Source organism: Protopterus annectens, chromosome 7.part0 (assembly GCF_019279795.1).
Source record: "Protopterus annectens isolate FY-2018-M chromosome 7.part0, PAN1.0, whole genome shotgun sequence".
Classification (NCBI taxonomy): Eukaryota; Metazoa; Chordata; order Ceratodontiformes; family Protopteridae; genus Protopterus; species Protopterus annectens.
This window is the reverse complement of record NC_056739.1, coordinates 175,043,726-175,059,089: the sequence shown is the minus strand read 5'-3', so window position 1 is coordinate 175,059,089 and position 15,364 is coordinate 175,043,726. Positions and strand designations below refer to the sequence as shown.

At 43.2% G+C, this 15,364-nt stretch overlaps 1 protein-coding gene across 2 annotated transcripts in view; it reads right to left on the bottom strand.

The window, feature by feature from the left end:
- DRAM2 (DNA damage regulated autophagy modulator 2) overlaps nt 1-15,364 on the bottom strand; it is a 337,805-nt gene that overhangs the window by 103,457 nt on the left and 218,984 nt on the right. For both annotated transcript variants that reach the window (XM_044076654.1, XM_044076653.1), the window contains exon 4: nt 1,148-1,287. In XM_044076654.1, the coding sequence (XP_043932589.1) occupies nt 1,148-1,287 (140 nt within the window). The remainder of the gene's footprint in view (nt 1-1,147; nt 1,288-15,364) is intronic.

Here is a 15,364-nt window from a genome sequence, read left to right as displayed (position 1 = left end):
ACAATGCAATGTGACTTTTTAAATTATAATAATATTGATGGATTTGGGGATTTGGTGTTCTGTATTATTAAAAGGGAATCTTAACAAACATTTCTTTGGAAAATATTCTTTAGGGTTTTTACAAAATGTTATGCAAGAATAATACCATTGTTTGAAGAAAGAGTAGTTTTAAGTTGTGACGTATAATTGGAAAGGTTGTTGCAAACACTTCTTTTTCAATCACAAAATGGATGATATAGATATAGTAAAAATCTTCTTTGCTTATGACTGGAAGGCTGGGGTGGAGATTTTTATTGTAAAAATCATTTTTCAATCATGTGTATTGTTGCATCTGTGTACATTTTTTATATTTGCTTTGTAAATATGCATATAGTTCCTGTTTATGTATTTTATATGGTGAATGTTGATGACATAAGAGTTTCATAAACTTAATGTTCCCTTACTCTTATGTCTTTATCTTTTGAAAAGCATTTTTTTGTTGTTGCTCATATGATTTCAATATTTTTAATAATTACCCCTACTCCTTTTTTATAAGTGCCATGTGATCGTTTATACCCTTTTCAGTAACCATTAACTCAAGCGGGTAGGACATTTGTTTAGGATCGTATCCAAAGGACAGCACCCTGTAATATTACTAAGGAAAGCAACACTCCAAATGCTGTATTGCACTGTCAGTACTGGAACAAAAATCTAAGCTGTTGAAGTGAGGAAATAAAGCAAAGCCTCCTGATCCTCCCGGCATCAAAAGCAAGTGTTTGACCTGTTTTGCCTCTGCTACTGCTTATTACTTCGAATATTAAAATTGGAATAAGCACCGTGTTTATCATTTTTTCACCAATCTAGCTGGCAAAGCATGTCACAGTTCTAAGCTTCAGTTATGTATGGTGGCAGGGGAAACAACCTGGTGTTTTTATTGTATTCTGGAAATAAGTAATGGGGAGGTTTAAGGATGAGAGCTGCTTTCCGATCCCTGACTGTAGTATCTACACTTGGACTATAAATCTGTTACATGCTTGATGGATTTATTCCTGTAGAAGCCTGGTAACTGATCGCACCAGTTTTCCAAAAGAAATGGATTTAATAAGCGGCCCTAAACCCCATACTCAACTGCACAATAGTTACATACAGCCTTCAAAAAAGTACATACCTGGAAATTGGCCACAACTAGAAGTCCAAAGCAGCTGATCAAGCCAAGTCCTAAACCTGCTTTATTCCACCGAATGACATTTGATTCTTCTGTGTTCAGAGCTTCTACATGTTTATAGCGTACATACATTGTAGCAACTCCTGCAGTTGATTCAAAAGAAAAACAAAAACAAAACATTATCTGTGCTGCAATAGTATGCAGAAAGTCTGAAAAAGCAATAGTAAAATTCCACAGTACTTATGATTAAATACAAGTGAAGAAAAACAACATTTGTGTTTCTATTTACTTTGAAATATATTTTCAGAAGTTTAGTAAGAAAAACAGATTTATGCCAGACTGATAATTTCTGAATATGTTTTCATGGGGTAAAGTGGAGCATAAAGCAATAAGCTACAGTGGTCCCACAACTAACTATATCTGATAAAAAATTATCAGCAATAAAATTACCAGGATGATATAAACAGAGGAGACACAGAGCAGCAATGAGAATTGTTACATACAGTAAAGTATTAACTAGTAGTAAGGCCTTGAGTTTAATTCTGGTGGCTTCCAAAAAAGCAATTAGTGGAAAATGGAAATCAAAATATAAACCAACTATACTTAAAGTAGTGAATATTGCAACAGAGATAAAATAACAAGAAGTGGGATCTTTAGAAAAGACTAGGTGCAAATTATATAGAAAAAAAATGAAATTGTGGGGACTATACATGCAGAAAAATGTTTTGTAGGAGGAATGAGGTTTAAGAGAAGGCAGGAATTGAACAAATTATGTAATGTTGCTTAGACCTTATGATATATAAGAGTATGTTACGTATGATGATTATACATTGGAACTTGTTAGTATGGCTTGATTACTTTTATATAAAAAAGAAGTTATGTCTTAACATAACGTTCCATCTGTTTTGCTGATCTTCATCTATTCTTGACTGATGGGTCACTGTTCCAATCCTTGGAACCAATATGGCCACTATATAGCTCACACCAGCCAAAGAAACTCTAGTCTACCTGTAATGCCCCTCTCTACGTTACCTCAGAGTGAGTTTGCAGACTTATAGAGCAATACAAGAAAACTAATTACAAATGAGGAAGCCATGTCCATGGAGTGTTCTAACAGAAAACCCAGGACAATAGATCACTCCATCAGGAATCCACAGGAGGGGGAAGGAGGGTGGGACGCCAAGAATAGATGAAGATCAACAACACAAATTGGACATTATGGTAAGACATAACTTCTTTACCTGATGTTGTCAAGCTTCATCTATTCTTGACTGATGGGACCGAGGTCTCAGCTACTTTAGATCCTGGGTGGCCCTATGGAAGGATATTCCTGAGAACCATAGAACCAAAGGTGGATCTTCCCCTGGTGACCAAATCCAATTTGTCATGGGTAATAAAGGTATGCAGATAAGCCCATGTTGCTGCTGCGCATATTTCACTCATGGAAGTTTTAGAATGGAAGACAGCTGAGGTAGCCACAGATCTGGTGGAATCTGCCTTCACCGCCATTGGAAGCTTTAGTTTCTTTTTGTTATAAATCAAAGAAATACGGTCTCTTAACCATTTTTGACAAGGTAACCTTAGAGACAGATTTCCCTAATGTTGCACCAGAGAATGAGACAAATAATTGTTCTGATCTCCTAAATTCTTTAGTTCGGTTGAGATAGACACATAATTGTCTGTGAACATCTAACAGGTGTAAGCAATGTTTGCCTTTATTAGAAAATTTTGGAAAGAAGACAGGTAAATCTATAGCCTGATTAATGTTGGATTCTGAGACCACCTTTGGAAGAAAGGATGGATTTGTCCCAAGTGTAACTCTATCCTTATGGAAAATTGCAGAGGTGATACTATAAGTAAAAGCATATTCCAAGAGAGAAACATTAAGTCACAAGTAGCTGCTGGTTCAAAGGGGGAAACTACTAGTGACTGCAAAACAATAGTCAGGTCCCATGGTGGTAGAGGATCTTTAAATGGGGGCTATAAACAGATAGTTCCCTTGAGGAAGATCTTACAAAGTCTGTGAGAAATTAAGGGTAGATCTCCAAAGCCATTATGAAAGTTAGACATGGCTGCCAGAATGACCTTATCAGTAGAAGCAGAAGCTCCCCTACTAAAACCTACTGGTTAGAACTCCCTAATCTTCTCAAACTTAGCCAACTTACTGAAGCATTCAAAATAATTAAGGAACCAGAGAAAACCCCCTCACTGAACAAACTTTTAACCCCCTACACCAATCTTAGCTGCCTCTGATCTTCACATAGTGTCCTGGTACAAACTACCAAATCTAACAACTTAGGTGGAGATGCTCTCTATGCTAATTCCATTGGAAAACTATGGAATTCCCTTCCTAATAACCTAAAACTAACTACCTCTCTCAACCAGTTCAAAAGTAATCTTAAATTATTCTTAAAAGCTCATTGGCTATGTCCTTGTACTAAACCGGACTAATCCTAAAAGTCCACAAACACCCTCTTGTCGTTTCCTATTGCCCTCTCTCCCTTCTCTTTTTCCACTAGATCCCCATAATAACATGTTTATAACATCTCTAGTTCCTCTGACTGCCTTCCCCTCATAATTACTATGAACGACTTATGGGATAAAAACTTCATCCTTCTCCTCTGAGCTTATAATCGTAATCCTCAATATTGTCTAGTGTAGCCCAATTTCACTTTCCTATATATCACTGGACTATTTAACTTATGCTGTTTAAATTGTCGTTCTCGTCCTATCATGTTATCAGGAATTAATTTAATTTAGCAAGAATTTATTTCTTTATGCAAATCAAAGTCTTGATTTTTAACGTGGAGCTTTTCTCCCCGGGTCTCTGACCGGCAATGGCTATGTTTAATTTATGTCTCTAATTAATTGTTTTATCAAGAATTTATCTGTATGTAAGTCCAAGTCCTGTTTTTACTGTGGAGCTTTTCTCCCCGGGTCTCCGCTGAAAATGGATATGTATCTAGTTGGATTAACCCGGTAAACAAATGTAAAATAAAATAAATAAAATAATAAATAAAAAGAATGGCCAAAAATTCTAAAACTTTTTTCATTTGGGCTGAAAAGGGATTGAGGCCATTATTGCAAGCCCAGACTGAAAATCTATTCCATTTACTAAGGTAGCGATTTCTTGTGGATGGTTTATGGGATGCCAGCAAAATTTTTAGTACTGGGGATGGAATATCATTATGCCTGGTGACAAATGGAATTGGAGGTACCAAGCAGTTAGCTTGAGACTTTGAAGACTGGGATGCACCAGACCCTGAGGGTGAGACAGAAGGTTCGGAACTGGGTCCAGAGTCCATGGACAGTGAATTAGATGAGGCCATAGGAAGAGAAACCAAATTTGTCGAGGCAAGAAGGGTGCAATAGGAGTACTTTGCTTCTCAACCCAGCTGCTTTCCTGAGGAAAAGAGGGATCAGCAGGAAAGGGGGAAAGGCATATAGGAGACCTGGGGGGCCAGTCAAGGAGAAGGCCATCTCTCAGGGACTCTCCCTGAGGGGGGGATTAGGCCGAAATAGCTTCTGCACTTGTTGTTTTGGGGTGAAGCAAAAAGGTTGCAGCAAGGCTGGCCCTGAGATGAAAGATCTTCTTCGCTACCTTTGGACTGAGAGCCCACTAGTGAGGCATTAGAATGCATCTGCTTAGTTTGTCCGCTATCACGTCTGAACTCCACGGGATGTGCATTGCTATCAGAAAGTGGTTGGAGGCAATGGCCCGTTGCCACACTCGGAGGGCTTCTCAACACAGGGGATAGAATTTGGCTCCCCCTTGCTTGTTGATGTACCAGACTACAGACATGTTGTCTGATTAAATTGCAATTGTTCCTTAAGGTAGGGCAGAGTGAAATGCTTGCAACGCTAGTAGCACCCCCCTCAGCTCCAGAACACTGATATGCAGATTGGTCTCTATCAGGGACCAAGTGCCTTGGACTGTCTTTCCCAGATAATGACCCCCCCCCCCACCTCATCAAGGAGGCATCCATGGTCACTATGGCTTTGCGTTGAGAAGGGACAAAGGGGTGGTCCAAAAGAATTTGTTTGGATTCTGTTCATCAGGATAGGTCCTTTTTGCAGTGACTTGTGACAAATATGGGGTGGTTTTTTGGGTGGGTTAGAATGGACCATTGATTCATAGGAAGCCATTGCAATAATCTCATGCAAAATCTCGCTAGTGGGACCCAAGTGATCGCTACTGCCATGCACCCTAATGTTTGAAGCACTAGCAGGGCTGATACTTTGTTTCAGTACAGAAGAGAATGAACTTGAGATCTTATTTTTGTAGCCTGTGGGGAGATAGAGAGGTCACACAAGAGAGAGTTTTGACACAAGCTTCAATAAATTCCATATCTCGAGAGGGGGTCAGTTGAGACTTTATAAGGTTGACTGTGATGCCTAGCTACAGGAACAATTGCAGGGTGAATTCTGTCACCTGAAGCAGAATATGTCTGGTGGAAGTGGTGATGAGCCAGTCATCTAGACATGGAAACACCCGGAATTCGTGCAGTCTCAAGTGAGCTGTTACTGCTGCCATACATTTGGTAAACACCCTGGGGGCTGTGCTGAGACCAAAGGGCAGCACCCTAAACTGATAGTGACTGGCTCCTAGTCAGAAGCGTAGAAACCTTCTTGAGTGTTTGTCCATTTTTATGTGGTAATACACTTCTTGAAGGTCTATAGAGTACATCCAATCATTTTCCTGCAGAAAAGGAGGTATTGAGGGAAATGTGACCATCTAGAATTTGCACTGTTGAACAAATTTGTTTAGAATGCTGAGATCCAGAATTGGTCTCCAGCCACCTGTCTTCTTTGGCATTAAAAAGAACCTTCAGTAAAATCCGGACCCTGTCTGTTCTGGTGGGACTTATTGCATGACTCTTTTTTCTAGCTGCTTTTGAATTTCTAAGGCTGCTTGGTCCCTCTGACTGGGTGGAACATCGGGGAGTCTTGCTCAAGTTCTTGGATAAAGAATGAAATGGATAAGGTAACCTCTGGAAATAATTCACAGCACCCAGGAATCTGTGGCTACTTGTCGCCAGGCTGTTGGGTACAAAGAAAATCATCCCTGGACTGCCTCCAGAGGCAAGGAATCAAGTCTCCTTTCAGGAGTGCTTATAAGGTTGGCCAAAGAAGGACTCCTGGAACCCTGGCTCTGTGGGCCACCTCTGCCTCTAGGATGGTGTCTTCCATTAGAACTTCCCCCGCCCCTGCCCTGAGGGGAGTCTGCACCACGTGTGTCCTGGAAAGGCCTCTGGGATTTCTTGAGCCACATCTTCCCACTCCTCTGCTTCCTGGAATAGGCTCGTTGAGGAGCAGAAAAATGTATGCCCACTGCAGACACGGTCTCTCCATCTTTCTCACATCTGGATAAAGTTTCTTTAACTTTGGGGCCGAACAAGCAGGATCCGTCAAAGGGAGCATCAACAAAGGAAGACTCACACAGGCGCATCCAAGCATGTCATCAAATTGCAACACCTGAACCTTCTGGCCAGATTGCCCCTTCGGCTGCATGCGCAATTAGCCTTATGGACGAATTAGAGATAGACTCCTGGGTAGCTAACTGGGAGGCCACTTTTTTCTGGACCTCCTCAGCTACTGCTCCTGCTATGGTATCTGACAGCTCCTTGACCAGATCCCTCTGGAGCCTAGTGAAATGTGCCAAAAAGTTCAAGGACCTAATTTTAAAAGTCGATGATGTGTAAACCCACTTCCCAAATCTGTCCATCGCCCTCGACACCCAGTTAGGGGGATGAACAGTGGAACTTTCCTTAGCCAGCTCCCTTTTAGTGGCAGCTGCTACCACCATGGCATCTACTGCTAATCCTTTTGCCCAGTACTGATGATCCTTGGGAATGGAAAGTATTTTATCTGATCTCTGGGAAATCGGTTCTATTGAATCACAGGGCATTCCAAACCCACTGAGCAATCAATTTAATAAGATCGCCAGTGGTAGGGGTCACCCAGAAAGTAGATAGGTGAGCTCCAAACGTTTGCAAGTACACAGACTCCTAGGAGGAAGGGTCTATGGGCTTCCAGTCACCCCTCTGTTTAAGGATCACCAGAATGTCTCCAAAGGAGACATCTTCTGGGAGTGACTGGGGAGAACCCTCCCCCTCATCGAAATCTGTGTCCTCGGTAACGGACTCTTCAGGGAGTCCAGGTATTTTTTCTTACAGAATTTCTTCTCAGGAGGCTCTTCAGTGGAAATATATGAAGAGGACTCAGAAGAGGAGTGACCCCTTTTTGGTATGTCTTGCATACTTGGAGCTCGCTGTCTGAGTACGGAGGTTGGTGTCAGTTCCAGGTAAGTAGGGGTCAAGGGGTGAGACTCTGGTAACACAGGAGCCACCTGTGAAGTAGTGATGGCCAAAGCCCTCTCCATAGCTTGAAATGTAGGCCCCCCTGAGTAGGAATGGGAGCCTGGAACTGAGACAGACAAACTCAGAACTGGGGTAAAATCCTACCCCAATAAACCCACCTGCAAAGCTGGAGCAGAGGAAGGGTCCCAGCCTGCACAGCCTGAAGTGGTAAGGTCAGCTCCAAACAAAAAACAGGAGTTGACTGTAACCCTCCAGACCGGACAGTGGAGGTCTGATCCCAGGGACCTGTCGATTCCGATAGCACCAAGACAGTCAGAGCTGTGCCTGGAACTGAAGACAAGGAAGTTGTTGGCACTGAGACCATTGGGGACTGTGTGGTCAGAGTCGACAGCTCTAAAGATTGTGAAGAAGTCAGAGTAGTATACAAAGGGCTACTGGAAGAGAATTCTCCTGCACCAGGAGGGAGAGGAGGCTTAGAAGAAGGGGGAAGACCTCTAGCTGTCAGAAGTTGTTCCACCAACCTCACAATGTCAACTTCAGAAAGACTCCTGGTAGAGCAAACTGACATCCAGAGGGAGATTCAAGTCTCTCTATAAAAGAGCTAGGAAATTGACCCAGAAAGGGGTCGATCTATGGGGAACATGTAGTCGAGGGTGTAAAGAAAGTCTCAGTCTTTTGCACCGGGGCAGAAGGCAATAGCTATGGAGCCACAGGAGATGTCAATACTGACATAGCAACTAAGGAAGTCGGTGCTGACATTGCAGTCATTATTTGAGTCAGTGTCATGGTTGGAGTCGATGGCACCGAGGTAGAGGTTGGTGCCGAGGATCGATGGCACCGAGGTAGAGGATGGTGCCGAGGACTCAATGCAATCTGAAATTTTTGGAACCTTAGATTTTGGTTCTGAAGAGGAACCAGCTGAAGGGTGTTTCTTTTTTAGATGCTGGTGACGATGGCGACGTCAGCACCAAACGAGTAAAGTTTAAGCCAGAGGCCTGAGGAGACTGGTTGACCTTGGACAATGCGTCCTCAAAAGGGTCCTTAAGAAGTTAAGAATCAGTTTGTTTCTATGTTCTACCAGGGCTCTATTACTGAATGCCTGGCAGATAGAGCACTCTAGATCTAGATGGGAAACACCCAAACAATATACACATTATACACGTTTATAGTGACCATCAGAGTTTGGCATTTTCCTGCTGCACTCTTTGCCCTGTTTGAAACCAGTGGTCGATTCTGACGTATCTGTCATAATAGCAAGAAAAGCAGAAGTTCAAGAAAAAACGTAGAGTCTACACAATAACTCACTCAAAACAGAGAAAGAATCCTACCAGTGATGGTAGGAAAGATTACCCAATGGTAAGTAAGAGAAAAGAGAGGGAAAAGTACCAAGTATGGTAGGCAGGAAATACCAAATGGTACAGGTTAAGGAAATAAACACTTGCACGATAATGAAAGGGTAGACAAGGTTTAGAAATTACTATGGTAACTCAAAAAAGACAGAAAGTTGGAAAAAAATATTATATAATTTCGAAAATGTACTTAGCTACAAGAGAGAAAGAGACGGATGATGCGTCATTTTATAAGAACAGCAAACAAAATCTGAGGTAACACAGAGAGGAGCATTATGGATAGACTATTAACTCGAGAGTCTTTTGGCTGGTGCAAGCTATATAATGGCCGGATTGGTTCTGAGGATCGAAACCGTGACCCATCAGTCAACAATAGATGAAGAGTGAGAGCATCAGATTGTAAGTTTGCCTATGTCATAAGTGATAATTTAATAATGCTGTTTAAAAAATAATAAATAATGAGGCCAGACTCCCTGCGAAGGTCCATGCCTCTTCCAAGGGTGGCCATTGACAGTCTCCAAACACTGTGTATTTGAAAGTTTAACTATTCAGTATTGTTATTATATGGGATCAGACTAAACATAGAAGGATAACAGACAATAAATGCACATATTTTACTGCAAATCAGCGATAAAAGAAGAATGCACTCAGCCAAACCTTGGTTACTTCAAGTGTATAAAAAACAAAAAAGGGACATGAGGAGAAAGGCTGGAGCTTTGCAACCAACACTGAATCAGTGATGAAGAAGTGAAAAGCACAGACACAATGCAGGACTGGCTTTGAGTGGTGTTTAGAAAAATTCCCTAAACAAGCATGCTAATCTGACATGGGGTAAATATTTTCAACAACACCTTTCTGCTTGGATTAGCATTTCTCCATAAGACTGAAGAAAGGTGAAGCAATTTAATTACTGCTTTCATTAAAACAAACGTCTTCTCCTCCTCACCTTGCTAATTACTGCTCAGGATTTCAGTTGCAAACTATCTCAGTTCTATCATCAGCAACAGCTCAGCAATTTGTCTTCCCGTGACACACATTATAAGGTGATAGCATTACATATAAAGTTAGATGCTGCTAAGATCTGATCATCCATTAATGCAGTTTCAGCATTTGCTTAAATAACAGAAAGCCATATATAGAGGGTAAGGTTATATAGTGACATCTACTAAGGACCAGCAGGGCAGTCCTTACAAAAATTATCTTAGCAGAGGGAGAATGTATCTTTTGAAGGCATTTTCAGTGTTTGCCTTGAAATCTCAGCATAAACTATTTATTTTTTTTTTATTTGCATTTGTTTACTGGTTTGGACCAGCTGGGTCAAAAAAGGACCCACTAACTGGAAAAAAAAGAGGTGAAAATAGAAGGGCAGGAAATATAGTAGGAATTTATTACCAATCAGTACTTTCTATTGACAAACAGTATTAAAAAGCAAAATACACATACTAATAGCAGAGGGCACTGACCAGCAGAAATGGGAAGACAGTTAGCAACAAGGTAAAGCAGATTGCCCTCAGTATATTATTAGAAGGCAAGAAAGGTGCTGCGACAGAAATGAAGGAGAAAAGAGAAGAGAATGGAGGATTATGAAGGGTAAAGAAATGGACAAACAATTACAATGGTGCATACAAAATATTCTTGAGTGCTGTAGCATAAGATCATGTGAGAAGGGAGGAAGAAAAAAAAAAGAAGTTATGTCTTACCATAATGTTTCATCTGTGTTGTTGATCTTCGTTCATTCATTACTGATGGGTTATCGGTTCCATCCTTGGAACTGAGCTGACCTTATACCAAGCTCGCGTCAGCCAAAAAAACTCTCGCGCTGAGATCCTACCCAGAATGCTCTGCTCCCTGTTACCTCAGATCTGGTTTGCAAGTTGATAGACAAAAGTAGAGACTACCTCTGGTCATAACAGAGGGGGACAGAGGGTGGGGAGTAATGAATGAAAGAAGCTCAACAACACAGATGGAATGTTATGGTAAGACATAACTTCTTTATCTGATGTTGTTAATCTTCGTTCATTCCTTACAGATGGGACAGAGTCCCCAGCTACCTGTAATCCTGGGTGGCCCTCATGGAAGGACATTCCTGAGCACCATGGAGACAAAAGAAGCTCTACCTTTGGAGGCCAAATCCAATTTGTAATGAAGAATAAAGGTATGAGGTTTGGCCCAAGTTGCAGCTGAGCAAACATCATGGAGGGAAGCCTTAGCATGGAAAGCTGCTGAAGTTGCCATAGACCTTGTAGAATGTACTTTCACTCTGTGAGGCAAGGTAATATTGTTCTTGTTGTAGATAAAGGTAATGCAATTTCTCAACTATGAAGCCCCAATGTAACTTTTGAAACAGGATGTCCAGAAAAGGCCAGAAATAGATGGTCTGATTTATGGGTAGATTTTGTTCTGTCCAGATAAAATCGTATTTGCCTATGAACATCCAGGGAGTGCAGGCAATACTCTCCCTTGTTAGAGTGGTTAGGAAAAAATACTGGGAGGTCAATAGACTGGTTGATAGATCGCTCTGACACCACTTTTGGTAAAAAGGAGGAATTAGTTCTCAGTGATACTCTATCCTTATGGAAGATAATTTGATGCATAAGGCTTGAAGGTCTGACAAGCATCTGGCCGATGTGATTGCAACCAGAAACAAAGTTTTCCAAGAGAGGAACTTTAAATCACATGAAGATGCAGATTCAAAGGGGGGGAACTGTTAGGGCTTGTAGAATCAATGCCAAATCCCAAGGTTGTACTGGTTCTCTAAAGGGAGGTTTTAGGTGAAGAACACCGTTCAAGAAAGTCTTACAGAGTCTACGTGACATGAGTGAAGAATCCTGAAAACCAATGTGGAAATTTGACATGGCAGCTAAATGAACACAAATAGTAGAGATTGCCACCCCAGATTGGAGAAGATGTGATAGGTAATCTAAAACCACCAAAACTGGGGCTAACAAGGGGACTAATTGTTTATTCACTGCCTGTAATGAAAACCTTTTCCATTACTGAGATAGATTAGTCTGGTAGACGATTTATGAGATGCGATAAGAATATTGCACACCGGGGACGAAAGGTTATCTTGCCTGGCAATCATAGAAAGTGGAGAAACCAAGCTGTCAACTTCAGGGTTGGTAGATTGGGCAGAGTCAGACCCTGTGGATGGTAGATCAGCATTGGGGATGGATTGTGGATCCATGGTCGATCTAGCAGGTGAGGCCAGAGGAAGGGGAACCAGACTTGTTGAGGCCAATATGGAGTAATGAGGATCACTTTGCTTTTCAACTGCTGTGCTTTCTTCAGAAATTGTGAGATGAGGGGGAGAGGAGGATAAGCATAAAGTAGACCCGAGGGTCAAGCGTGGACTAGAGCATCTCTTGGTGACTGTCCCCGGGGGGGGGGGGGGTCAGGGCAAAATAGTTGCTGCACTTGTAGTTGTTTGGGGAGGTGAATAGGTCACACCAAGGCTGGCCCCAGTGGTTGAAAATTTTTGCCGCTATCACAGGGTTGAGGAACCACTCATAAGGTTGTAGAATGCATCTGCTTAACTTGTCCGCTATCACGTTGGAGCTCCCAGGAATGTGCATTGCAATTAGAAAGCGGTTGGAAACTATCACCCATTGCCATATTCTCAAGGCCTCTCAGTATAACAGGCAAGATCTGGTGCCCCCTTGCTTGTTGATGTACCAGACCACTGATATGTTGTCTTACTGGATCGCAATAGTCCCTGACGGAAGAATGGAATGGAATTCTTGCAATGCTAGTAGCACCGCCCTCAGTTACAGGACACTGACATGCAAAAGGGCCTCTGTCTCCAACCCGGTGCCTTGGACCAAGCTTCCCTTGACATAGCCCCCCCACCCAATCAGGGAGGCATCTATGGTCAACGTGGCTTTGAGTTGATGGAGGCTGAAGGGGCGAGACCATTGTTGGGGGTTTCAAGACGTCCACCCAAGCAGATCCTGCTTGCATCTCTGAGTTACACTTATCTGAAAAGACAAAGGGTGTTGCAGAGAGTATCACTGAGTGAGGAGCAACCACTGGAGAAGTCTCATGTGGAATCTGGCCAGTGGAACAATGGTGATTGAGGCTGCCATTGACCCCAAGAGTTGGAGTATGGACTGAGCAGAAGACTTGTGGTGACAGAGCAGCGGCTAAACCGGTTGTCTTATTCTTTGAAGTCTGTGATCCGGAAGAGATGCTGTGCAATTCCTCATGTCCAACAGTACCCGATGAATTCTAAAGACTATGCTGGGGTCATGTTGGACTTCTCCCAGTTTATAGTGATTCCCAGGCATTGTGCTGTGAGGAGAGTGTAGTCTAGGGCTTCTTCCAGTAGACGCTTGGTGAGGGCGGTGAGGAGCCAGTCATCTAGGTATGGAAATGCCTGGAATCTTTGAAGTCACAGGTGAGCAATGACAACTGCCACACATTTGGTGAACACTCTAGGGGCTGTAGAGAGACCGAAGGGCAGTGCTCGAAATTGGTAGTGACTGGTTCCTATGTGGAAGCAGAGGTATCTTCTTGAGCGCTTGTCCATTTTTATATGGTAATACACATCTTGAAGATCTGCAGAGCACATCCACTCATCTTCTTCCAGAAGAGGAAGGATAGACTTAACCATGACCATCCAGAATTTCTCTGCTTTTACAAATTTGTTCAGTGTGCTGAAATCAGGAATCAGTTTCCAGTTCCCTGAATTTTTTTGGCACCAAAAAGAACCTTAAGTAAAAAACGGATCCTATCTGGTCTGGGGGGACCATTTGGATGACTCTTTTTGTAGCAGCTTTTGGATTTCATGTGCTGCTGTTTCCCTTTGACTGGGTGGAATGTTGCGTAAGTCTCTGGATGAGGTCGGACAGAGATGGAAGGGAATGCGATAGCCCCTGGATATTATCTGTTGTACCCAAGAATTGGTAGTTATGTTTCACCAGGCAGTTGGGTACAAGGAAAAATTACCCCTGACCACTTCCAGAGGTGAGCAGTTGGGCAACACTTCAGGAGCACTTATAGGGTTGGCCAGAGAAAGAATCTCTGGAACCCCAGTTTTGCGGACCTCCTCTGCCCCGAAAGGGGTGTCTTCCATTGGAGTTTCCCTCATTGCCTCTAGGGCAGAACTCAGCACGTGCACCATGGAAAGAACCCTGTAATTTTCTGTGCCACATCTTCCCGCTCCTCTGATTTCTGGAGTAGAATCATTGAGGAGTGGAGTGTCTGACACCAATGGCAGATAGGGTCTTGCCATCTTGTTCGCATCTTGCCAGCATATCTTTAACTTTTGGGCCAAACAAAGATGCAGCCTTGATGGGAGCATTCATAAAGGAAGCCTTAAAGGAGTCCGCAAAGTCACAAACGTGCATCCAGGCATGTCATCTCGTAACTATACCTGACATGCCGCTCGAGCTGCTCCTTCCTTTGCGTGTGAAATAAGATGCATGGAAGAATTGGATTTGGATTCTAGGGTGGCGATCTGAGAAGCTACATTGTCATGGACCTCATCAGAGACAGCTCCTGCCAAGGTTTCAGAGAGTTGGTTGATAAGATCCCTCTGGAGCCTTGTAAAGTGTGCCAAATAGTTCAAGGACCTTACAGCAAAGGTCAATGAAGCAAACTCACATTTCCCGAGTCTGTCTATCACCCAGGATTCCTTGTTGGGCGGCTGGACAGTCTGGCTCTCTTCTGCCAAATCTTTCTTGGTTGCAGCCTCCACCACCATGGCATCTACTGGATGACCTTTAGACCAATGGGAATGCTCAACTGGGGGAGATAAGATCTTGTCAGGCCTCTGCGGTATAGCTTCCAGGGTGTCAGGAGCCTTCCATGCACTCTGGATGATGAGCTGGACAAGCTCATCATCCGGCGGGGTAACCCAGGAGGTAGAGCGCTGGGCATGAATGGCCTGCAGGAATACAGATTCCTCTGAGGAAGGATTGGAAGACTTCCAGTCACCCCTCTGTCTTAGGATCTCGAGGATGTCACCAAAGGACACCTCATCAGAGGGTGACCGTGGGGACCCCTTCCCCGTCATCAAAGTCTGTATCTTCAGTCAAAGACTCCTCAGTGGAGTCTATGTGCTTCCTCCTGCATGAAACCTTGCGCGGTACTTCCTCAGTGGGGAGTTCTGGGCAAGACTGCAAAGAGCAGGTCTCCTGAGGGGGAGAAACCTGAGGCCCTTGTGCCCAGTGCCCGGTGGTTGTGACTTGTGACAGTTGCGGCACAGAGGGGGGACAGGACTCCGATATGGGGGGGTTTGCCAGCAGAGGCAAGCACCCTCTCCATGGCCTGGAAGGCCAGACCACCGAAAGAGGGATGGGAGCCCGGAACCGAGCATGACAACCTGTTGTTTTGCTGTTGTTGTTTTTTAGGTGTTGTTTTGCTGTTGTTGTTTTTTAGGCAGTTCACCGCAGCAGTGTGGGAATTTATTTTTTGCATTTTTGAGCATGACAACCTCGAAACTGGGGTCACACCCCGCTCCGACGAGCCAACCCCCAGACCAGGAGTCTAAAGAGGGCTGTGGAGCATGAGGGAGGGAGGTTTTCTGGAGGGTGCCATAGAAAAAATTG